At 38.7% G+C, this 26861-nt stretch overlaps 2 protein-coding genes across 2 annotated transcripts in view; one reads left to right on the top strand and one right to left on the bottom strand.

The window, feature by feature from the left end:
* Window positions 1-3326: 3326 nt before the first annotated feature.
* Window positions 3327-20386, bottom strand: LOC308496915 (uncharacterized protein; the record flags this gene model as incomplete). The annotated part of the gene is made up of 4 exons (XM_081046723.1): window positions 3327-3853; window positions 6905-7009; window positions 18836-18942; window positions 19913-20386. The coding sequence occupies 3 exons, from the start codon at window positions 20384-20386 to the stop codon at window positions 6946-6948; spliced, it is 645 nt and encodes a 214-aa protein (XP_080902849.1). The 3' UTR covers window positions 3327-3853; window positions 6905-6945.
* The window catches only part of VWA8 (von Willebrand factor A domain containing 8), a 298600-nt gene continuing 291952 nt past the window's right edge, over window positions 20214-26861 (top strand). The window contains exon 1 of the mRNA XM_081046044.1: window positions 20214-20526. Coding sequence (XP_080902170.1) covers window positions 20385-20526 — 142 coding nt within the window. The 5' untranslated portion in view covers window positions 20214-20384. The remainder of the gene's footprint in view (window positions 20527-26861) is intronic.

Below are 26861 nucleotides of genomic sequence, written 5' to 3'. Positions count from 1 at the left end.
TTACAACTGAAAGTTTGTGTCCTTTTACCATCCTCCCTCTTCCCTGTGCGCCCCAGCACCTGTCACCTACTTTTTTTTTTCTCCTTCTAAGTGAGAAGTTTTGAAGCTGTTAGTAAATTGACCTTTTATTACTAGATATATTTGCTAGCCTTTCTAGCACTACAGTAATGGTCAGGGTGCTTGATGTGGTGGAGTCATTTTAGATGATGAGGAACTACACTCTTTTCCTCCCTTCTGCCTCCCACTCCAACTATAAATAAAATTACTGTTTATTATAACCATTTGGTTCTGAGAAAAAGATTTTCCATAACATACCGCCTACATCCATGCTTGGGTCTCCTTTGTGACCTATTTTGATTGTTTTGCCCAAACCTAACAACTTCTTATTTCTTCTCTAGCCTCTATTTACTATACTGTCTTTTGAAAATTACCACTAAATAGTACTGATTAGTCACCTACTGTAGCAGGCATCATCTGACACCTGGGCTCTATAGTCTTAAAGAGGTAATGCCAAAGAATCTAGTCAAAGTGACCAAAATGAACAGAAAGTAACTAAAATTAAGTATAAAAGAAACAAATAATCACTTCCATTGTGAAGGCTGCTATAAAAAACAGAAAATGACAAGTGTTGGTGAGAATGTGGAGAAATTAAAACCCTAGTATACTGCTGGTGGGAATAGAAAATGGTGCAGCTGCTGTGGAAAATATTATGGTGGTTCCTCAAAAAATTAAAAATAGAATTGCCATGTGATTCAGAAATTCCATTTCTGGGTATATACCCCAAAGAATTAAAAGCAGGGACTAGAAGAGATATTTGTACCCCATGTTCATACAGCATTATTTACAGTAGCCAAAAGGTGGAAGCTACCCAAGTGTCCATTGATGGACAGACGGATAAACAAAATGTGATGTATACATACAAAGGGCTATTTTTCAACCTTAAAAAGGAAGTAACTTCTGACATATACTACAATCTGGAGGATATTGTGCTAAATGAAATAAGACAAAAGGACAAATACTGTATGAATCTACTTATATGACATGATGATTAATTTTATGTGTTAATTTGACTATGCCATGGAATGCCCAGTTATTTGGTCAAACATTCTGGGTATGTCAGTGAGGATGCTTCTGGGTGAGTTTAACATTTGAGATGGCAGCTTGCGTAGAGCAGATTGCCTTCCCTAATGTGGGTGGGCCTTATCCAATCAGTTGAAGGCCTAAATAGAAGAAAAGGGCTGACACTCCTGTAAGAGGGAACTTCTCCTGCCTGATTCTTTGAGCTAAGACATTGGCCTTTTCCTGCCTTTGGAATAAAAATAAAATACCAGCTCTTCCTGGCTGTGAGCCTGCCAGTTCTCAGACTGATACTACACCATCAGCTCCCCTGGGTCTCCAGCATGCTGACTGCAGATTTTGGGACTTCTCAGCCTCCATAAGGGTGTGAGCCAATTCCTTATAATAAATGTCTCTATCTATATTTATATGTAATCTATATATTCTGTTAGTTCTATTTCTCTGGAGAACCCTAATGCATATGAAGTACCTAGAGTAGTAAATTCATAGAGACAGAAAGTAGAATGGTGGTTGGCAGAGGCTAGGAATGGGAAGAAAGAGGAGTTATTGTTTAATGGCTACAGAGTTTCAGTTTGCCAAGATGAAAAGAGATCTTGATGATGGTGATGGTAGCACAACACTGTGAATGCATTTAATGCCACTGAACTGTTAAAAATGGTTAAGGTGGTAAATTTTATGTGACATGCACTTTGCCACATTTTAGAAACCTTTTAAAGTTTTAAAAAGCTAAGTAATAGTTTCAGCTATTAAACATACCAGTTAGCTGTGATGACAAGAACCAAATGCAACAGTGTAACTGTCTTTGTGTTATTTTCCAACCTCATTACCCATGGTTTGTATTATAGAATGTGATGTTGGTGGCAGTAATGGCCATCATCACCAGCCTTTACTAATTTCTTGATACTTAGTAAGAATGTAGAAAAAAAGAGAACATTACCATTTATGCAAGAGATACTCAATGAGCACTACTCTGCCAGGCAGCGGGCTAGGCACTTGGGAGACGATACTCAACCAGACAGTCCTCCTGAAGCTCAGGGTCCAGAGAAGTAGAGACAATGCATTGTAAGTAACACTTACAGACTGTGATGGGGCAGTGAGATAGAAAATAGGAAAGGAGGCCTGCTTTGATAGACTGAATAGGGAAGCTTCTCTGAGAAGTAGCATTTTAAGCTGAGACCTGAAACAGGAAAGAACCAGTTATGGAAATACTGGGAGAAGAGTATTCCAAGCAGAGGGAGAAGCAAGGGTAAAAACACACTAATTTCCGAACCACTTAAGAAAGTAGGACTTACAGGCAGTTGCATAGTTTGAGCGGTGCTGAATGAAAGGAACTTCAATAAGCTTAGAGTGATGACATACGAGATGGGATCTTGCCATCTCATATATAAGAGGCTAATATTCTGTGATAGCAAATTCTTTTAAGTAATATTGGAAGGATAAATACATATACAAGTGAAACAAAAATCCCTGTAAGGAACAGAATAGTTCTTGAAAGTTTGGGCACATGTTGATTTTTATCAATTAATTATATACACTATGGGTTGACCATTTAAAAAGTAATATTATAGATAATCCTTTTAAACAGTGAAAATTGGTCTCTAATTTCGCTTCCTGATAAACTCCTATATGGTGAAATGCATTTGTGATTATGGTCCTCAGCCCAAACTTAGTATTAGAACAATGATGTACCAGGCATTAAATCAGAGATGAAGGGTGGCTCTGGGAAATTGGGTTTCCAGAATGTTGGAAAGTGTGGAGCAGAGACACCTGGGCTGATTCTGTTCTCCCTTGCTGGCCTTTGCTGATGTGGGACTGCAGTCAAGGATCAAGCGAGCCTGCCATAAATATTTTCTTAGCCAGAAGTAAGAGGTTAAAATTTTCCTGACTAGGCATTGAGTGTTATGAAAATTATAATGCTACAAGGATTGAACTTTCCACACTTGGTAAGACCCTATCTTGAGTAAAAAGTTATTATGGAAAGATGTGCACTCCATTAGACTTTGGGAGCCGAGAGAAATACACACGTGTGGCCATCTTGCTTCCACCAAGATTTTTTTCTCCTTTGTTAATAAGTTAGGAGCTAAGTGTAACTCACAGTTATAACCTATGGCCCCCCCATATTTCCACATATGTAGAGAGGTACTATAAAGAGATAAAACATGCTTCAGGCGAGCAACTCTGAAAGGCTTCAGGGGTCAGAGCTGGCATCAGGAAGAACTTTTGAAATTACCATTGACAAAAAGCTAAGTCAAATTTACATTAAGTATTTATTTACTTACAGATATCCAAAGGTGAATATGAAATTCATTTATATTTGGTTTGTTTAGTTTTTCACATATGTACATTAACTCACTACATTCAAACCCACTAGTGTTTTCAATTTTGTTGACAATACCTAGTGACTTTGATCTTCTTGAAGTAGTCTCTTTGAACCCTCTAACCTGATCCCATGGAGATTGGTGGTCTTTTGATTTGCTGTATAGCGGTCTCCTCTGAATCTCTCTTCATCACCATTGAGGTGTCACATCTCTATTTCCCAAGGTCCCATGTCTTCCTCTTTCTTGGTTTACTCCCTCTCTTCTTGAAAGAGGTGCATGGAAAATAAATTGTTTTTCAGATTTTGCATGTCTGAAAATTTCTCTCCTCTACCTTCACTCTTAATTGATAGTTTGGCTGGGTATATAATTCTTGGAAATGAATTTCTTTCAGAATTTTGAAGACATTGCTTCATTGTCATCTGTCTTCCATTATTGCTACAGCAAGGACAGATTTCTTCCTGGGGGTAAATATAATGAATATCAAATAGCTTATTGTTATAATGTACCCCTAAATAAAAAATACACAGCAAGAAGTACCATCTATGCATTCAATATTCAACAAATTTAGATACTGGAACTCAGTGCAAAAGATAAAAAGTTATCTTATTATAATCCTTACTGTCCTGATAAACAGTCATCTGGGATTATAGTATCTCCCTCTCTTCCCTTTTAGCTATGACTTTGGAAGTCCAATGACATTCTGATTCATAAATTTTATATGAAGACTGATTTTCCATCTGGAAGCTGGCAGCTTCTTTTTTTTTTTTTTTGTCCTCAGTTTACTGAAACTTCACAAACAACTTCCTTGAGTTTAGCCCTTTAAATCTAGATACTTGGTTCCATCATCTCTGGAAAATTATCTTGAATGTTGATGATTCAATAGTTTCCTTCCCTGTTCATTCTGTTCTCTCCCTCAGGAACTCCTGAACTCTGGGATTTGTACGTTAGATCTCCTGGACTGATTCTCTAAATTTTAAATCATTCATTTTCCTTTTCTTAGTCTTTTTGTTTCCCTTTCTGAGGAACTTATTCACTGTTATCTTCCAATCTTTCTATTGAGTCATTTTATTTCTGCTATAAAAGTAAGTCTACACACAACTAACTTTGGTCTTTGTTGATTCTCTTATCTTTTTTACTTTGTTAATTTTTATATTTTTATTATTTCTTCTTTAACTCCCTTTGGTTTTAATCCATTATTCTTATTTATACTTCTTAAGTTGAAAAATTAGCCCATTAATTTTCAGTCTCTAAGAACAGTGTGCATTTAGTTCCACATACAGGATTTAATAGGAGGCATTTTCATTATTGTTCAATTTCAAATGTTTCCTAATTTAATTTTCTTCTTTGATCCATGAGTATGCAGAAGCATATCTATTTTTAAAAACTGTGGTTCCTCTGGGATGAATGCATACAATAGGTAGGATGTTTTCATGTCCTATCACACACATGACTTTCTCATAATCTGGATAGATGGACTTCAAGAAAAACTACAGTTCCAAGTCTTCTCAGGGCTGCTTTCCTGCCTGTGTCCTTGTCTAAACACATTTCATGATGTAAATGAGCCCTCATCTATTTTGTTCCCCAACCCCTTGCTCAGTTTTATTTTACTGTATTCTGGTTGCTTGTGAACAAGGGGAGAATACTTACAAATTGTTTTATAAGAAGTGCTGAAGAGGATGAAGAGTTGGGACAGCCTTAGCAGGAAGACAGAACAATACAGAGAACTGTTATCTAGCTTTATGACTAAATTGTGTGGCACATAGTTGATCTCTTATAAGTACTGCTAAAAATGGGCCCTTTTAGATCTCTTGAGCCAGAATCTCAGGACAGGAGTGTGAGATGAAGCCTGAGAATCTACATTTTAATAAGTTCTCCAGATGATCAGGAAGCACACTGCAATCTGGGAATCACTGGTACGGACCTGCAATTTCTCAGTAGGATGAACAGTAAGGAGGGATGAAGCACCTACTTCTTCTAATTGGACATAGCATGGATGGATTAGTAACTGCATTTCCATCCAATTACATCAATGAGGTAGATAAACGCTATTCCTCCTGATTCTAGAAAAAGCCTAACAGGCAATACCAGTTTTTGTAGTGTGATTTTAAATAACATGTATGACTATATATATATATATATTTTATATACTAAGTGAAATAAATCAGACTGAGAAAGACAAATACCGTATGATCTTACTTATATGTGCAATCTAAAGAACAGAATAAACAAGCAAACAAAATGGAAATAGACTCAGAGATATAGGAAAAAACAAACAAACTGATGGTTGCTAGATGGGAGGGAGTTGGGAGATGGGGAGAAGGTGAAGGAATTAGAAAGTACAAATTAGTAGTCACAATATAGTCCCAGGGATATGAAATACAGCATGGGGAAAATAATCAATAATGTTGTAAAGATCATGTAAGATGCCAGATGGACACTGGACTTACCAGGGGGATCATGTCATCGACTTTGTAGATGCCTGACCACTGCACTATACACCTGAAGAGCTGAAGTAGAATAATATTGAATATCAACTATAATTAAATATATATAATTAAATATATATAGTCACGAGATGTAAAGTACAGCATAGTGAATATAGTCAATAGTATTGTAATAGCTATATACAAAAACAGGGGGTAGTAGATTGGGGGAGGGGGATTATCACTTTGTGAGGGGTATAAATGTCTAACTATTACATTGCTTTGTACACCTGAAACTAATTTTAAAAATATAGCTATGATGTTTAGTGAGCATTTGAGAGAAGTTACACAGAGGTGTGCTAGATATCTCTTAAAACCAAACACCTCTGGTTCATCTTTTACATATTGCTAAGGTCTATTCTTTCCCATTCAGCCTGATTGTCTCCAACATTCACTGTTTTGAGCAGACACTATTTTTACTCCATGTAGCCTGAGGTTGGCGCTTCCTGTCTCCCTTACTCAGTTCATAGTTCACATCACTGCATAAAAAATGATCAAAATGTCTGATCAATTTGTCCATAAGATAAAGTGCTTCGTTACCCAGCCATTCATGATTCTGTTCTCTACTCTTCACTCCCAACTTTTCCTCTGACAATGCCTTCTCTGACTCTCCAAAGATTATGTACCTCTCATCTTGTCTCACTATTCCTATAAACTAACAATGCTCAGTCACGACTCCAAGCTTCTACTCATGCTCTATATCCCTCTTCTTTGTTTACCCAACTCGAAACAGCATTCAAAATAAAACTCTGGTGATACCTTTTCTGGCTCAAATTTCTCCTTCCCATTGCAGATTTGTCACTTTAAAAAATCTTCACCATTTTCCCATTGTATGGAGGTTAATGTGGAAACTCTTCCTCCTTGCAAACAACACAGTCCCACTTTTCTTTCCAGTCTGATCTCTACAAACTACTTTATACACTTGACCTCCAGGCACAGTGAATCCCTCTGATTTTCAGCTTTGTCATGTATTTTCAGCTCTCTGTATCTTTGCATATACTTTTCCTTCCACCGGATGAGACTTACCCTTTTATCAGACAGACAAACTCTTGCATATCCTTCAAGAATTACTTCAGGTGAACAGATGACATCATAAAATGGCGGCGTGAGGTGAGCCTCTTGAAATCTCCCCTGGAATTTACAACAAATTGAACAACTATAACTCCACAAAGGACTCCCTGAACAGCAGACAGGCAAGACGAAGAGGCCCACTGCTGAAATCACCTAAAGGTGGGCAAACTGCGTGAGCAGGGGAGGGGGGAAGTGAGAAGTGTGGAGACGGCGCCGCGCAGGCGCAGGACACAGACATAGCTGGGTGCTCCGAGCTCGCTGCATCCTGGAACTACTGCAGCTGAGGAAGAGGGAAGAACTTGGACTGCTAGGGCTCTGCTTATGGCCCACAGAACTGAGGGGACAGCATATAACACTGCTGAACCCAATGATCACGGCAGAGACCTCGGAGCAAAGACTGAGGGAAGAAGGCTGAAAATGGTGGTTTAAGGCCTCACTGCTGAGCAGACAACGGAAGCCTTAGGCACTAAACTAGCCGCCCCCTCCTTACCCTCCCAGAGCTCATCCCACCCCCACCTTCCTGGTGCTAAAAGTGGAACAGTAGCAGTGTGAGATCAAAAGAACAGAATATTTGCAGTTCTGAGAACTATGGATTGCAGATGTGGACTCGCAGCCCAACTAGTTCCAGCAAAGGGGAGGGAGCAGTGGAAGCAGGACTGGCTGTGGTGGTGGTCGCCGCCATTGCTCTAGGCCACCTCTCACAACCCACCCTGCCCCTGTTCCCACCTATCTGGGCAGATCCAGGAGTAAACAGAGCTGCTGAAACACACAGGCTCTGAATCTGGTGCAGGAAGAGCTTTGGAACTTCAGAAGCTCTCTACATCCCCCTATGCAGGCTGCGCTCTATGACCTAGGTGAACTTTTCACAGAGGAGAAGCCCACCTTCCAGGGAAACCCCCATTGTGTGAAACGCTGGAATAGTGCAGAGAAAATATAACGCTACAGTGTGAGAGAGACTAAAAGGCTGCAGTAAGAGATAAAATAAAACATTCTACCAACACCTACTGGAAAACAAAAGAAAGACCTCTTTCTATTAACCTGTTGCAGAACCCACACCTGTAGATGTCTGGGAAGAGAAATAATAAATCATTAATTGCTATGAATAACCAAGGTAACAAGACAGCTCAGAAAGAAAATGAAAAGTCTCCAGAAAATGAACTTAAAGACATGGAAATATGTGACTTCAATGACAGAGAATTCAAGATTGCAGTTCTTAAAAAACTCAACAAGATGCAAGTAAAAACAGACAGGAAGTTGAATGAACTCAGAAACACAATCAAAGAACAAAATGAACATTTTACCAAAGAGATTAAAATTTTTTTAAAAAATTAAATAGAATTTCTGGAGATTAACAACTCAATAAAAGAAATGAAGAATGAAATAGCCACCTTAGGTAGTGGAGTTGACCAGATGGAAGAAAGAACCAGTGACATTGAAGATAGAAATATGGAAATGATATGAATGAAAGAAGAAAGAGACTGGAGACTTAAAAGAAATAAAAGAATTCTACAAGAACTTTCTGACTCCATCAGAAAAAGCAATATAAGAATAATGGGCATACCAGAAGGAGAAGAAAGAGAGAAAGGAACAGAGAGTATATTCAAACAGTTGACGAGATCTTCCCAAACTTGTGGAAAGAACTGGATCCTCAAATCCAAGAAGCAAATAGAACACCTAATTACCTCAACCCCAACAGGCCTTCTCCAAGGCACATTTTATTGAAGCTGTCAAAAATTAATGACAAAAAAAGAATCCTCAAGGCAGCCAGTGAAAAGAAGACAGTAACCTACAAAGGAAAGCCCATTAGATTACCATCAGATTTTTCAGCAGAAACTCTATAAGCCAGGAGGAAGTGGTATCAAATATTCTAACTATTGAAAGAGAGAAATTATAAGCCAAGAATAATATATCCAGCAAAGATATCCTTTGGATATGAAAAACGAATAAAAACCTTTCCAGACATACAGAAGCTGAGGAAATTTTCTAACACATGACCTGCATTACAAGAAATACTGAAGGGGGCTATTTGACCAGTATAAATAGGGATAATTTGTGATAACCAAAACATAAAAGGGGAGAGAGTAAAGGCCTGAACCGGAATATGGGAATGGAGAAAGTAACTATGCTGAAGAAAATGGAATACTCTAAATATGAAACTTTCTTTTACATAAACTTAATGGTAACCACTCAAAAAAAAATACAGAACTGAAATGTATAATGTAATATAAGCAGAAACAGAGGAAAAAATCATAGAATACCACCACAAAGAAATAATAGACAACAACAAAAAGGCACAGAAACAATGGAGACACAGTCTTACCAGACAACTAAAGATAGAACGATAGGAAATCCTCACATATCAATAATCACCCTAAATGTAAATAGACTGAACTCACCAATAAAAAGGCACAGAGTGGCAGATTGGATCAAAAAACTAAACCCAACAGTATGCTGCCTCCAAGAGACACATCTCAGCTACAAGCACAAACATAGACTCAAAGTGAAAGCATGAAAATTGACACTCCAAGCAAATGGTATGAAGAGAAAATCAGGTGTATCCATACTGGTATCAGATGAAACAGACTTCAGGATAAAAAAGAGACGAAGATGGACTTTTCATAATGATAAAGGAGACTATACAACAAGAAGACATAACAATCATCAATATTTATGCCCCCAATCAGGGAACGTCAAAATATACCAAGCAACTACTAACAGAACTAAAGGGAGAAATTGACCGAAACACAATTATAGAAGGGGACTAAATACATCATTGACAGCTATGGATAGATCATCCAAACAGAAAATAAATAAATAAATAGCAGCCCTAAATGACACGTTAGATGAAATGGACATAATTGACATTTATACAGTACTTAATGCTAGAACCATACATTTTTTTCTTGTGTACATGGAGCATTCTCAAGGATAGATCGTATATTGGGACATAAAACTAGCCTCAACAAATTTAAGAAAATTGAAATCATACTAAGCATATTTTCTGATCACAAGGCTTTGAAATTGGATATCAACTACAAGAGAAAGCAGGAAAAACCACAAATATGTAGAGATTAAACAACATATTTTTAAAGAACGACTGAATGAAAGAAGAAATAAGATGAGAGATGAAAAGATACATTGAGGGGCAGACGGATGGCTCAGTTGGTTAGAGCATGAGCTCTGGACAAAGAGGCTGCCGGTTCGATTCCCACATGGGCAAGTGAGCTGCACCCTCCGCAACTAGAATGAAGTCAATGAGCTGCTGCTCAGCTCCCGGATGGCCAGATGGCTGAGTTGGTTGGACCACGGGCTCTCAACCACAAGGTTTCTGGTTCGACTCCTCAACTCCCTCAAGGGATGGTGGGCTGTGCCCCCTGCAAGTAAGATTGAACATGGCACCTTAAGCTGAGCTGCCACTGATTTCCCAGATGGCTCAGTTGGTTGGAGCATGTCCTCTCAACCACAAGGTTGCTGGTTCGACTCCTGCAAGGGATGGTGGGCTGCATCCCCTGCAACTAGCAACGGGCAACTGGACCTGGAGCTGAGCTGCACCCTTCACAACTAAGACTGAAAGGACAACAGCTTGACTTGGAAAAGTCTCAGAAATACACACTGTTCCCCAATAAAGGCCTGTTCTCCTTCCCCCCCTCAAAAAAAGTCTTAAAAAAAAAGATACATAGAAACAAATGAGAATGAAAATACATCCTACCAAAATTTTGGGGATGCAGCGAAAGCAGTTTTAAGAGGGAAATTTATATCATTACAGGTCTATCTCAAGAAACAAGAAAAATTCCACATAAAAAACCTCACATTATACTTTAAAGAACTAGAAGAAGAAGAACAAATGAAATCCAAGGTCAGCAGAAGAAAGGAAATAATAAAAATCAGAGCATAACTAAATGAAATAGAGAACAAAAAGACAATAGAAAAAATTAATGTGACAAAGAGCTGGTTCTTTGAAAAGATTAACAAAATTGACAAACCCTTGGCTAGACTCACTAAGATAAAAAGAGAAAAGACACTAATACACAAAACCAGAAATGAAAGAGGGGAAGTTATCACAGATGTCCCAGAAATACAAAGGATAACCCAAGAATACTATGAAAGACTATATGCCACCAAATTCAATAACCTAGAAGAAATGGACAAGTCCTTAGGAACATACAGCCTTCCTAGGCTGAACCATGAAGAACTGGAAAATCTAAATAGACCGACCACAAGTAAGGAAATTGAATCAGTTATCTGAAACCTTCCCAAAAGCAAAAGTCCGGGACCAGATGGCTTCACTAGTTAATTCTACGAAATCTTCAAAGAGGATCTAATACCTGTCCTACTCAAACTCTTCCAAAAAATTGAAGAAGAGACAGTATTCCCTAATTCATTTAATGAGGTAATCATTACCCTGATACCAAAACCTGGTAAGGATAACACAAAAAAAGAAATCTATAGACCTATATCTCTGATGAATACAAAAGCAAAAATCATAAACAAAATTCTAGCAAATCGAATGCAACAATGCATTAAAAAGATTATTCATCACGACCAAGTGGGGTTCATCCCCGGGGCACAAGGATGGTTCAACATATGCAAATCCATCAATGTGATACTTCACATAAACAAAATAAAGGACAAAAATCATATGATTATATCAATTGATGCAGAAAAAGCGTTTGACAAGATACAACATCCATTTGTGATTAAAACATTTAATAAAATAGATATAGAAGGAAAATACCTTAATACAATACAGGCCATATATGACAAATCCTCAGCTAATATCATAATTAACAGTGAAAAACTGAAGCCCTTTGCTCTACGTTCAGGAAAACGACAGGGCTGTCCCCTATCACCTGTTTTTCAACACAGTGTTGGAAGTCCTCACCAGCACAATCAGGCAAGAGAAAGAAATAAAAGAAATCCAAATTGGGAATGAAAAAGTTGAATTGTCAGTCTTTGTAGATGACATGATGCTACATATAGAAAATCCTAAAGACTCCACCAAAAAGCTATTAGAAACAATAAACGAATACAGTAAAGTTGCGAGCTACAAAATCAATGACAAAAGTCCATTGCATTCCTATACACTAACAATGAAATCTCAGAAAAAGAAATTTTAAAAAATCCTTTTGCAATTGCAACAAAAAGAATAAAATACGTAGGAATAAACTTAACCAAGGATGTGAAAGACCTGTATGCTGAAGACTATGACTTTTTTTTTTTTAATTTTATTGGGGTGACAATTGTTAGTAAATTTACATCGATTTCAGGTGTACAATTCTGTATTACATCGTCTATAAATCCCATTGTGTGTTCACCACCCAGAGTCAGTTCTCCTTCCATCACCATATATTTGATCCCCTTTACCCTCATCACCCACCCCCACCCCCTTACCCTCTGGTAACCACTAAATTATTGTCTGTGTCTATGAGTTTTTGTTTCTCATTTGTTTGTCTTGTTCTTTTTGGTTTATATACCACATATCAGTGAAATCATAGGGTTCTCTGCTTTTTCTGTCTGACTTGTTTCACTTAGCATTATTCTCTCGAGATCCATCCATGTTGTCACAAATGTCCCTATATCATCTTTCCTTAACGCCGAATAGTATTCCATTGTGTATATGTACCACAACTTCTTTATCCATTCATCTATCGAAGGACATTTTGGTTGTTTCCATGTCTTGGCCACCGTAAACAAAGCTGCAATGAACATTGGCGTACACGTGTCTCTATAGAGAAATGCTTTTATATTTTTGGGGTAGATACCCAGGAGAGCGATTGCTGGGTCATATGGTAATTCTATTCGTAATTTCTTGAGGAACCTCCACACTGCCTTCCATAGCGGCTGCACCAGTCTGCATTCCCACCAACAGTGTATGAGAGTTCCTTTTTCTCCACAGCCTCTCCAACACTTGTTACTATTTGTTTTGTTGATGAAAGCCATTCTGACTGGGGTGAGGTGATATCTCATTGTGGTTCTCATTTGCATTTCTCTGATGATTAGCGATGTTGAGCATTTTTTCATATGTCTATTTGCCATTTGTATATCTTCTTTGGAGAAATGTCTCTTCAGGTCCTCTGTCCATTTTTCAATTGGGTTGTTTGTTTTTTTGTTGTTGAGGTTCATGAGTTCCTTGTATATTTTGGATATTAGCCCCTTATCAGAGGAACTGTTTGCGAAAATCTTCTCCCATTCAGTTGGTTGCCTCATTATTTTGTCAATAGTTTCTTTTGCTGTGCAGAAGCTTTTCAGTTTCATATAATCCCATTTGTTTATTTTAGTTTTTACTTCCATTGCCTTTGGAGTCAAATTCATAAAATGCTCTTTGAACCCAAGGTCCATAAGTTTAGTACCTATGTTTTCTTCAATGCAGTTTATTGTGTCAGGTCTTATGCTTAAGTCTTTGATCCATTTTGAGTTAATTTTGGTACATGGTGACAGATAAGAGTCCAGTTTCATTCTTTTGCACGTAGCTATCCAATTCTGCCAGCACCATTTATTGAAGAGGCTGTCTTTCCTCCATCGTATGTTTTTAGCTTCTTTGTCAAAAATTATCTGTCCATATTTATATGGTTTTATTTCTGGGTTCTCAATTCTATTCCATTGGTCTATGTGTCTGTTTTTCCGCCAATACCAAGCTGTTTTGATTATTGTAGCCCTGTAGTACAAGGAAAAATCAGGGAGTGTGATACCTCCAGTATTGTTCTTTTTTTTTAATATTGCTTTGGCTATTCGGGGTCTTTTGTGGTTCCAAACAAATCTGATGATTTTTTGTTCTATTTCTTTAAAAAATGCCATTGGGATTTTAATGGGGATTGCATTAAATCTGTATATGGCTTTGGGTAATATGGCCATTTTAACTATGTTGATTCTTCCAATCCATGAGCACGGAATGTCTTTCCATTTCTTTGTGTCTTCTTCAATTTCTTTCAAAAATGTCTTATAGTTTTCAGCATATAAATCCTTCACATCCTTGGTTAAGTTTATTCCTAGGTATTTTATTCTTTTTGCTGCAATTGCAAAAGGAATTGTTTTTTCTATCTCTTTTTCTGAGATTTCATTGTTGGTATATAGGAAAGCAATGGACTTTTGTACGTTGATTTTGTAGCCAGCAACTTTACTATATTCATTGATTGTTTCTAATAGCTTTTTGGTGGAGTCTTTAGGGTTTTCTATGTATAGCATCATGTCATCTGCAAAGAGTGACAATTTAACTTCTTCATTCCCAATTTGGATGCCTTTTATTTCTTTCTCTTGCCTGATAGCTCTGGCGAGGACTTCCAACACTATGTTGAAAAGCAGAGGTGATAGGGGACAACCTTGTCGTGTTCCTGAACGTAGAGCAAAGGGCTTCAGCTTTTCACCATTAATTATGAGGTTAGCTGAGGGCTTGTCGTATATGGCCTTTATTATGTTGAGGTATTTTCCTTCTATACCAATTTTAGTAAGTGTTTTAATCATAAATGGATGTTGTATCTTATCAAATGCTTTTTCTGCATCAATTGATAGAATCATATGATTTTTGTCCTTTATTTTGTTTATGTGATGTATCACATTGATGGATTTGCGAATGTTGAACCATCCTTGTGCCCCGGGGATGAACCCCACTTGGTCGTGATGAATAATCTTTTTAATGCATTGTTGTATTTGATTTGCTAGAATTTTGTTTAGGATTTTAGCATCTGTATTCATCAGAGATATAGGTCTGTAGTTTTCTTTTTTTGTGTTGTCCTTACCAGGTTTTGGTATCAGGGTAATGTTGGCCTCATAAAATGAGTTAGGGAGTACTGACTCTTCTTCAATTTTTTGGAAGAGTTTGAGCAGGATTGGTATTAGATCCTCTTTGAAGGTTTGGTAGAATTCACTGGTGAAGCCATCTGGTCCAGGACTTTTGATTTTGGGAAGGTTTTTGATGACTGATTCAATTTCCTTACTGGTGATCAGCCTGTTAAGATTTTCCAGTTCTTCATGATTCAGCCTTGGAAGGCTATATGTTTCTAAGAACTTGTCCATTTCTTCTAAGTTATTAAATTTGGTGGCATATAGTCCTTCATAGTATTTATGGATAATCCTTTGTATTTCTGTGGTGTCCGTGATAACTTCCCCTTTTTCATTTCTGATTTTGTTAATTAGTGTCTTCTCTCTTTTTATCTTAGTGAGTCTAGCCAAGGGTTTGTCGATTTTGTTAATCTTTTCAAAGAACCAGCTTTTTGTCACATTAATTTTTTCTATTGTCTTTTTGTTCTCTATTTCATTTAGTTCTGCTCTGATTTTTGTTATTTCCTTTCTTCTGCTGACCTTGGGTTTCGCTTGTTCTTCTTTTTCTAGTTTTTTAAGGTGTAACATGAGGTTATTTATTTGGGATTTTTCTTGTTTCTTGAGATAGGCCTGTAATGATATAAATTTCCCTCTTAAAACTGCTTTCGCGGCATCCCAAAAATTTTGGTAGGATGTATTTTCATTGTCATTTGTTTCTATGTATCTTTTGAGCTCTCCTCTAATTTCTTCTTTGACCCAGTCGTTCTTTAAAAGTATGTTGTTTAATCTCCATGTATTTGTGTTTTTTCCTGCTTTCTTTTTGCAGTTGATATCCAATTTCAAAGCTTTGTGATCAGAGAATATGCTTGGTATGATTTCAATCTTCTTAAATTTGCTGAGGCTGATTTTGTGTCCCAATATATGGTCTATCCTTGAGAATGTTCCATGTACACTAGAAAAGAATGTATAGTCTGATGTTTTAGGATGAAGTGCTCTATATATGTCAATTATGTCCAATTCATCTAATGTGTCATTTAGGGCTGCGATTTCGTTATTTATCTTCTGTTTGGATGATCTATCCATAGCTGTCAATGATGTATTTAAGTCCCCTAGTATAATTGTGTTTTGGTCAATTTCTCCCTTTAGTTCTGTTAGTAGTTGCTTGGTATATTTCGGTGCTCCCTGATTGGGGGCATAAATATTGATGACTGTTATGTCTTCTTGTTGTATAGTCCCCTTTGCCATTATGAAATGTCCATCTTTGTCTCTTGTTATCTTTTTCACCCTGAAGTCTGTTTCATCGGAAATCATTATGGCTACACCTGATTTTTTCTGGGTACCATTTGCTTGGAGTGTCAATTTCCACCCTTTCACTTTGAGTCTATGCTTGTCCTTGTAGCTGAGATGTGTCTCTTGTAGGCAGCATATGGTTGGGTTAAGTTTTTTGATCCAATCTGCTACTCTGTGTCTCTTTATTGGTGAGTTCAGTCCATTTACATTTAGGGTGATTATTGATATGTGAGGATTTCCTGTCATTCTGTCTTTAGTTTTCTGGTAAGGCTGTGTCTCCATTGTTTCTTTGCCTTTTTGTTGTTGTCTGTTATTTCTGTGTGGTAGTATTCTATGATGTTTCCCTCTGTTTCTTCTTTTATTACAGTATATATTTCAGATTTGGATGTTTTTTGAGTGGTTACCCTTGAGTTTATGTAAAAGAAAGTTTGATAGAGTATTCCAGTTTCTTCAGTCCGCTTACTTTCTCTATTCCCATATTCCAGTTCAGGCCTTTACGCTCCCCCTTTTTATGTTTTGGTTGCCACAAGTTGTCCCTGTTGATGGTGGTCTACTGTGCAAGGAGTCCTTTGTGGAGTTATTGTTGTCCGATTCGTTGTAAATTCCAGGGGAGCGTTACAGAGGCTCACCTCACGCCGCCATTTTTTTTTTGTGTCCGACTATGACATTTTTAAAAGAAACTGAAGAAAATACAAAGAAATGGAAAGACATTCCGTGCTCATGGATTGGAAGAATCAACATAGTTAAAATGTCTGTATCACCCAAAGCAATATACAGATTTAATGCAATCCCCATCAAAATCCCAATGGCATTTTTTTTTTAAAGAAATAGAACAAGAAACCATTAGATTTATATGGAACCACCAAAGACCCCGAAAAGCCAAAGCAATCCTAAGGAAAAAAACAATGCTGGAGGTATCCTGCTCCCTGACTTTAGCATGTACTACAGGGCAACAATAATCAAAACAGCATGGTATTGGCAGAAAAATAGACACACACACCGATGGAATAGAATTGAGAACCCAGAAATAAAACCACATAAATATAGATAGATAATTTTTGACAAAGAAGCAAAAAATCATACAATGGAGGAAAAACAGCCTCTTCAATAAATGGCGCTGGGAGAATTGGAAAGCCATGTGCAAAAGTATGAAACTGGACTGCTATCTGTTACCATGTACCAAAATTAATTCAAAATGGATCAAAGACATAAGCATAAGACCTGAAACAATAAACTCCACAGAAGAAAACATAGGTACTAAACTTATGGACCTTGGGTTCAAAGAGCATTTTATGAATTTGACTCCAAAGGCAAGGGAAGTAAAAGCTAAAATAAATGAATGGGATTTTATCAAATATAAAGCTTCTGCACAGCAAAAGAAACCATCGACAAAATAAAGAGGCAACTAACTGAATGGAATAAGATTTTTGCAAACAGTGCCTCTGATAAGGAGCTAATACTCAAAATATACAAGGAACACATACAACTCAACAAGAGAAAAACAAACAACCCAGCTGAAAAATGGGCGGATGACCTGAAGAGACATTTCTCCAAAGAGGACATACAAATGGCAAATAGACATGAAAAAATGCTCAACATCGCTAATCATCAGACAAATGCAAATAAAAACCACAGTGAGATATCACCTCACCCCAGTCAGAATGGCTTTCATCAACAAGAGAAATATAACAAGTGTTGGAGAGGCTGTGGAGAAAAAGGAACCCTCATACACTGTTGGTGGGAATGCAGACTGGTGCAGCCGCTATGGAAGGTAGCGTGGAGGTTCCTCAAAAAATTAAAAATAGAATTACCGTATGACCCAGCAATCCCACTCCTGGTTATCTATCCAAAAAATCTGAACACATTTAGCCGTAAAGACACGTGTGCTCCAATGTTCACTGCAGCTTTATTTACAGTGGCCAACACATGAAAACAACCAAAATATCCTTCGATAGATGAATGGATAAAGAAGTTGTGGTATATATACACAATGGAATACTATTCGGTGGTAAAAAAAGATGAAATAAGATGATGTAATACAGAATTGTACACATGAAATCTATGTAATTTTAGTAATAATTGTCACCCCAATGAATTAAAAAAAAAAAAAAGCTCTAGGGTCTCAAGACCTAGAAGAAGAATAAAGAAGTCTAACTGGAAAAAAAAAGAAAAAAAGAAAAGATAAAATAGTACCATTTGTGACAACATGGATGGGTCTCGAGATTATAATGTTAAGCGAAATACATTGGAAAGAAAAAGTAGAGAACCATATGATTTCACTGATATGTGGTATATAAAACTGAAAACAACAAAAGGACAAGACAAACAAATGAAGGAAGAAAAACTCATAGGCGATAGTTTAGTGGTTACCAGAGGACAAGGGCTCTAGAAGAGGGTAAATGGGGTCTAATATATGGTGATGGAAAGAGAACTGACTCTGGGTGGTGAACATACAATGTGATATACAGATGATGTGTTACAGAATTGTACACCTGAAATCTATGTAACTTTACTAACAAATGTCACCCCTATAAACTAATTAAAAAAAAAGAATTATTTCAAACATTACCGTTGCTGTGAAAAAACTCACTGACCTGTCCCAGATGAAGTGCTCCACTTCAGAGTACCTTGAGGCTAAATATGCTAAAACATGTGTCTTGCTGTATTATAATTTTTTATTTGTATGTTTGTTTTTTATACTTGATGTGAACCCCTTGCTACAGAGTACACAGCAGGATACTGTTTATACAAGAGTTGCTCAATAAATGTTTGAATGACTGTATTGGTCTCCCCATTGTCTTAACTCCAAGAGCTCTTACATTAGTCACTTTGCTAAATTACCTTAGATTGTTCTTCCACTGTTTGAAGTATGGACTGGATTCCAGTGATGATGTTAAGTGGAGGTGCCCCATCACGGTACTTAACTTTTCCATTCTCAGTTTATTCATCTGTAAAATGAGGGATAATAATAACACCTCAATCAAAGTGTTACTGTGTGAAATGAGATAATGCATTAAAGTGATGAGTACCATGCCTGGCTCATAGTATGTACTTGAAGTGGGTGAGAATGTTGTAAAGTGTTACATCTGACATTTATGTCATTTTCCCCTAGCAGTCTCGCAGGGTTGTGAAGCTTATTTAAAAGAACATAGATGTAAAACCATGTGGCAATGCACTGTACAAATGTTTATTCTGTTATCACTGTGTCCTCAACGAGGTGGAAGCCTGCTTCAGCCTTCACCCCTTAGTCTAAGTCCTCAGCAAGATGCACAAAGCCTTCTCCAGCTCAGCTTCTTTCTTTTACAGCCTCCTATCATTTTCTTCTTAGCACCTATCCCAAGGTTAAGCACAAAGTAGGTGCTCAATATAAAGATAGTGACAACTCTAGAATTAGCAAGTCCTATAGCCGAAAGTAAAGCCTTCTGCCTTATTTTTGCTTGATGTTTGTTTTGTATAACTTGATTTTAACATTTTGCCTTGGCCAATTACCTCCTGACATTTTGGAGATGCAGTATAATTATATTAGGCTTAGTTCGCTTTGTGGTTGGACCATTCTGCTTTTGGCATTTATGAAAGGCCTTAGCCACTGTACTGCTTGTTTGTCTTACTAAACACATACATTATGGTTATATAACTCTTGCACTGCATAATGACTAAATAAATGCTTAATTTGGGTTCTTTCTGACATTTTGGCAATTCCTGTACGTGACTAAGATGTGAGTTTTCCATTTAGAATTTAGGGAAAACGCTAGAACAACGACAAAGAGATAAAGCATAGGGCTTTCGACTACTGGATGGAAACACTGGCCTGGTTACAATGAATCAAGACCGGTGCAGGTTGAATCCATCCTCAGTTTCTGGGAAGGATGCGAAGCAGCGTGGAGGGGAAGCGCACACCAGCAAGACTGGGCTATTTACCAAGAACGCAAGACTTAGTGCAAACATCTGAAGAGTCACACCATCAAAGGCTCCGAAAAGCCCGCAGGGTTTCAGGACGCCTGCAAGGTGACAGGACTGCAGGGGAACACTGGAGGCCGGCCTGCTGAATCCCGCGGAACAGTCGCAGGAGGGGGCGGCGAGGGTGGGGCGCGCGGCGGGGCCCAGAGGTTGCAGCTCGGCGGCTGTGGCCGGCCGGGCCCCGCCCAGTGCTCCGCCGCGCAGGCTACGCGCCTGGCCCGCGGCTCCCTCGCTGGCGCCCCGCAGGCTTCCTCCGCCCCCTGGGGCTCGGGAGGCCCGAGCCTGCGGAGCCCGCGGCGCCGGGGGAAGGAGTTTCCGGCGGACTCGGAGCGCTGCCGCTTCCTGTCCCCCGCGCCGCGCCGTCTCTAGCTGCCCGTGCGGGACGCGGCTCGCCCCGGACCCCGGCCCCGGCCCCGACAACGCCCCCGGCTCCATGCAGTCCCGGCTCCTGCTTCTCGGGACGCCCGGCGGCCACGGCGGCCCGGCCGCGCGGCGCGTGCGGCTGCTCCTGCGGCAGGTGGCGCGGGGCCGGCCGGAGGTCAGACTGGTGCACGCCGGGGCGGGGGCCGACACAGGTAACCCCGGGCGCCCCCGCCGCGTCGCCGCGCTCGGGAAGGATGGCTGCGCGGGCGCTTGGCCGTGCGGGCGCTTGGCCGAGCGGGGGCGAGTGTCCACTGCTGCGCGACGCCGGCGGCGTGTGCGCTCTCGGGCCCCCGGCCCCCTGGGTCTGCACTGAGGCTCCGACGCCCTGGACCGGTGCCGTCGCCGCCCCGCGCCGCTCTCACCCCCGCCGCGCTGACGTGGTCGTCGCCCTCGCGGAGCGCCGCGCAGCAGCCCGCACAGCGGACGTCCTTGAAAGGCAGCCCTGACCTTGCGCTCTGAGTCCCGAGGGCCTCCACGCGGCCCTGTGCCCTGCTCCAGCCGGAGCCAGTGGCGGCTGGGGACCGCGCCTTCTTGCCCAGGATCGCTTTGCGCATGGCATTGGGAATGTCCACCAGCCTGTCCAAGCTTTGCAGCTTTCCCTTCTCGCGGGTTCCCATTTTCTGACAGCTGAAAACTACCGTTTAGCTTTGTTAAAACCCCTGACTCTACAGCTGAAGTGATTGAGACCCAGAAGGAAAAGTCACCTGCTGGCGGTCACACAGCTAGCTAGTGACGAGACTCCCGTGAGCTCTGCTCGCTGAGCTCCCCCGTTTCGGGCTCCACTTGAACTGGTTTCAGGAATTTTACTGCTAAGCCCTTGTCCTGCGTTGCGGTCAGAGCATTTGTGTGGTTAAGGGAAGGGATGGATGTTGTTCCTGCAATTATCGTGACTTCTAGGGTATTTGTTTATTCCTTTGTTTTTGCTCCTTGAGTTTTTGTTTGTTTGTTGCTCCTTTGTTCTGGAAGTCAGAGGTCAAGGGTAGAAGTGTAGCAGAGTCTGTGTCACGCAGGGGACCCTGCTCGCTGCGCCATTTGTCATGCGGGGCGTCTGGCGGGGTCTCTTCTCCCGCTCCCAGCACCAGAACAACACAGGACACGGTGAGGCCAAAAAGGAACACCCACGGAGCCATAAGTAGGGGAGTCATACCACTATATTCTCGCCGGCGGCATCCGCCTCTCTGCAATCCCCTCTTGCTAGCCCCCATTTTTCTGCTAGCGTAGCCACAGCAGTTATATTAGTGGCCAATGGCTCACGGGTTACAGCTGACGGCCAACTAGCCACAGCTGATGGCCATCTGATCCCAGTTGATGGCCATTTACTACCCGAGCCAGCACCTTTCTATGTGAGGCCGAGAGCCTGGAAACTGCTTTCTGAGGCTCTGTCCCCACAGTCTGTAACTTGGGTTTTGGAGTTAAATACCAGGTGTGACAAGTAAGTTCACGAACTCATCCTACAAAAGGTGCTACATACCTCCTTGCTGCATACAACCACTACGGTCACCTTCGAAGTACCCCCCACCCTCCCCTTGGGAAGCTGTGCACTAATGCCAGGGCCTAGTCCACCCTTCATAGCAATTTTGGAATTCTTTCTGGAATGGTCATCAGAGCTGTCCTAGTATTACTTTGGAGCAAAAGTAATTGCAGTTTAAAAAGTTAAAAATAATTGCAAAACCACAGTTACTTTTGTACCAACCTAATATTACTCTTGATGTCCTGACTGTCATCAAAATATCTTCCTTTCAATATTTCCTTTATCTTTGGGTAAAGAAAGAAGTCACTGGGGGCCAGATCAGGTGAGTAGAGAGGGTGTTCCAACACAGTTACTCATTCACTGGCTAAAAACTCCCTCACAGACAGTGCCGTGTGAGCTGGTGCATTGTCGTGATGCAAGAGCCATGATTGTTGGCGAAAAGTTCAGGTCGTTTTCATCTAACTTTTTCATGCAGCCTTTTCAACACTTCCAAATAGTAAACTTGGTTAACTGTTTGTCTAGTTGGTACAAATTCATAATGAATAATCCCTCTGATATCAAAAAAGGTTAGCAACATCATTGCAACAAGTTCTTGAACTGAATTGTCAGACTTCGTAGTCTGGGTTGTAGTACGTTTCTGCACTGACTAGATATGGAGATTTGAGGGTAGGTTACTTAATTTTGTGTCCCGGTTTTGCAAAATGAGGATAAAGGGAGTATATCTGATAGGGTTGTTGTGAGGCTTTAATTAGTTAATACAATCCCTGGCGCATAATGTTCAATAAAAGTTAGCTTCTTTGTTATTTTTAGTATATATATTTTCAGTTATGTGAAAGTCTGTTTCCTTGGCTTTAGAAGAAATGAAACCAATTCCTTTTAGGTTGAGAACTATTAGAACCATTTGGGTAGGCAGATGGAACAGAGTTAATTCCTGTGAACTTTTTTAAAAAAGAAAAGTTGTTCTTCATACATGAATAATACATGTTGATTATAAAAACAGAAATCCATATGGGTATGAAATTTGAAGGTCTGTATTTTATAGGTATTGTAAATTCTTTATATGTCTTTACTTCATAGTAGTATTGTCTTGGTTTTAGGAACAAAGAGGTTAACAGGAAGTTAGCTACTGCAAAGAGTTTTCAATAAAAATTATTGTAGTGTTTCCACAGATGGAGCCGAGCGAGTTGATTCAGTAAAAGACTCTGGTGTTGAATGGGTTCAGATAGACCGTAGGTCAGGGTCAAATGGTCAACCTGGAAACATAACTTTATAAACCATCAGGACTTATTTAGTGCTGTCCTTTCTTTAATGCCATTATAAACATAGGAATTCACTGTTTTAGCTTTATGAATTTTGTGTATGAAATAAATTTGTTAATAGAAATATTTAAAAATACTTTTTTGTACAAGAAATCTATGTTTAATGGAGAAAAGCAAAAAATACAGACAAATCCCCTAAAACATAATCCTTATACACAAATTTATAATTGTCAACTCTTTGGTGTTAATTCTATCAGATTTTATAATATATATAATATTTATTTATACATATTTTGTTTTTTAAAAAATGGGGTTCCTGTGTGTTTTATAATTTATTCTCACTTAGTCATTATTGTGAACATATGAACACAGTGATAAATATTGCTAAACGTGATTATTTTAAATAAGTATTAAGTTCATGTATTTACCTATGTAAGATCTCATTTACCAATTTCCCTTTGTTGATTATTCAGGTTGTCTATTTTTTAATATATAAACAATGCAATAAATACCTGTCTCTAAGCACTTTTGTGATTTGAACAGTATATCCCTGGAGTACAACAGAATTGGTGACTCGAGGGAGGGTAAATATACAATTGTGGCTTCAACTGAAAAATATGGTATAAAGGGAAAAACCATGCTATGGTTCAGTTTTCGCACTGTATTCACTAGGTGTAAACTTTGGGGAAATTATTAACTACTTTGAACCTGCAGCTCACTATTTTGACCCTGAGGACACTGTGACCCTCTTGTATATTGAAAAGCTTAGCAGTAAAATCCCAGAACAATTAACCTAATAAATCACTGGGAAAACCTGTATTAGGGACATGCAGACCAACATGGAAATTGCTGATATATTTGGTTTTCTCTTCGGTCTAAGCTTTGTATTACAAAAAAAAAAAAAAAGAAAGAAAAAAAAAATGCACTTAACCAGGGGTTGATTCCCCTCCTGCAGGGAACATTGGGCAATATCTGAAGACATTTTTGGTTGTCATAACTAGGTGGAAGGGGTACTAGTTACTAGTATCTAGTGGGTGGAGGCCAGGGATACCGCTAAACATTTTCCAGTACACAGCCCAGCCCCACAACAAAGAATTATCCTGCCCCGATGTCAGTGATGCTGCTGCTGGGAAACCCTGAAGTAAAGCAGCTTCTTTGTCAAAGCTACAAGTCAGTGAATCGTGAGTGCATTTCACAGAGCTGAATGTCCTAACGTGTGTCTCTTCATAACACAATCTATAGTTTACAATTTGGAAGGGAACGAGAGCATTCAAAGCACCTTTTAGATGGGCTACCACTGAAGTGTGTAAGATGCATCACGGAGAAAAGCATTTTTGAGATTGGTAAAGATCCTGACAATATAACAGCTTTGAAATATCTGAAGAATATCCGGATTTCTCATGGGTTAGCTAAGAATTAAACAAAAACTATTAGTCATACAAACTTTTTAAAGAATTATTAGAAACTAACAATATAAAATAAAACTGACAATGCTGTGTACTGCAAAATTTGTTATTGGTTAAACATGGATGAAAGAATAAAATCTTTTTGGTACTCAACCAATGCTCATGGCCACAAAGGAAAACAGAGTTGTAAATGACGTACTTGGTAAAATTCTAGATGGACAAAAAAGTTAGTGATAGATCTTCACTCTAAAATAATGCTTTAAATAAAAGAAAAAGAAACTGTACTCAGTAAATATTGATCAAGGAATCCTTTGGCTTAATTTTTTCCTGAACACTAATTACTTGATGAAAATTTATGAATGTAATGTTATTCTGATTAAAATGTTTGTTTTCAGAATATCCTCAGGGACAAAATGTCCTATATTCCTCTTTAAGCATGTATCTTCTTTGTACAATAGGGATTGTTACACTTGCTCTGCCTGCCTTTACCTACAAAAATTGTATTAGTTAGCAATCATTTGGTTTTAAGTGACAGAAATGTGCACAGGAAAGCATATTATTTGGTTCTCAAAGGTGGGAGGTCCAGTAGCTTCAGGCCGGTCTAGATGCAGGATATTCAACTCTTTAGGGCTTGGGCTCTCTCTGCCTTTCTGCATGGCCTCCCCACTTTCCATTCTCCATTTATTGTATATACTTTTTGTTCTGCTGGTTTCAATGTATGGCAGGCATTTTTTCAAGTGGCAGCAGTGATAACCTTATGGACAGCCCCAGACTTTCATGATCCTTACAATTCAGTGTCCAGAAGATGAGAGAACATCTTTTCCTGTAAGCTCTGACAAAAATCCTGGAGAGAACTCTTATCAGCCAAGATCATGTGCCCATCTCTAAAAGATTGTGGCTGGAGGGTGGAATGTTCTGGTGAGGCTTGTGCAGGGTACTTACTTCTAGGGCCTTCAGTGCAGGGGTAAATGTTGGGATGAGTAGGATAAACTCTACTCAAACCAAATGGGATGGGTTCTCCACTGGAGGGAGGAATTCTATTGACAAAAGTAAAGGGGAAAGAAAGGGCATGTAAAACAAAATGTCTGTCTACAAAAATGACCTAAACATAAAGTGAATAATGTCTAAAGCAGTCTGTACAAGATTAAGTGTTTACATAGAAGATACTATTAAGTGTTAGCTTGTATACAGAAATTATTTTTCTATAAATTTTTGGAAAATCTCCCTAAGTTAGGATTATTACAAGTGATAAAATCAAGCCTTGTTACTTTAGATGTGGTCTTAAATTTAATTTCATTTGGAAGGTTTTTATCTTTTGGATTCTTTTCAGGGTTCTTAATTTTCAAGTACATACTCTCTATGCCCGAATAAAGTATATAACTTAATTTATTGGTAATAGTATTTATGTGACAGTTTGTATACTCAGGGATTTAGGTTAATCTGAGTTATGTGTGGTTGCTTTTTTGCATTATTTGTAATAAATGCGATTCAATGTTAAGGAGCATATTCCATAACAATTTGTACTTTTTAAAATTAACAACTTGTAATTTTAAAGTGTATTTTAGTTATTCTAACACTTTCCATTATGAGTAGTTTATTAACTAAAATCTTTTTTGAAAATGATTGCACTTAACCAGAATAGTTTATTTGAAGAAAGGCATACATTAGTTTCTTCTGCCTAAGTTATGTTATCTGTTGTTATCAGTATCTTCATTCCCCTTTAGATTAATATTTATTTAAATGAATTAATAGTTCATTTAAACAAGTTTTTTACAAATGGCTTGACTTCTGAGCATATTGAAACGTGGGCTGTGCTCAAAGATTGTAGAAAATCATGAACCAGATCTTAAAATAATAATTAAGAAAACAAAATTTAATTTAAAACTATAATCACTTATTTTTTTATTCATTTATCAAACATTTATTGAATACCTGCTTGGTTTGAGGTATTGTTTTTGGCACAAAGGCGATTAAAATGTAGGCCCTGCCCACAAAATACTGTGGTCTTACAGACTGAGCAGTGATCTAAAAACATTTTTTTCACTTACCTCCTAAAAGGATTTTGCAAATATGTGTCCCTTTGAACATTTTTAGATTGATATCTACAAGTTTTCCAGACAAGAATAAATAGTTGCAGAGCATGATGTTTCCAGTGTATTATAAATATTGACATTTAAAACAAGAGTTGTTACAATCCTCTTTAAAGTATAGCCTTTAAATGGAATCAGAATAGTTTAGTAATTTATTAGCTAGGATCTCTATTTTGAAAATAGATAAAAAGCTCTTCAGTAACTGTTGAAAAATTTACATTGTTGCTTTATCGCCTTGAAATTGCATTTCTATTATACTTA

Source organism: Rhinolophus hipposideros (genome assembly GCF_964194185.1).
Source record: "Rhinolophus hipposideros genome assembly, chromosome: 4".
Lineage (NCBI taxonomy): Eukaryota > Metazoa > Chordata > Mammalia > Chiroptera > Rhinolophidae > Rhinolophus > Rhinolophus hipposideros.
The sequence above is the reverse complement of the archived record's forward strand: the minus strand, read 5'-3'. Positions and strand labels throughout refer to the sequence as shown.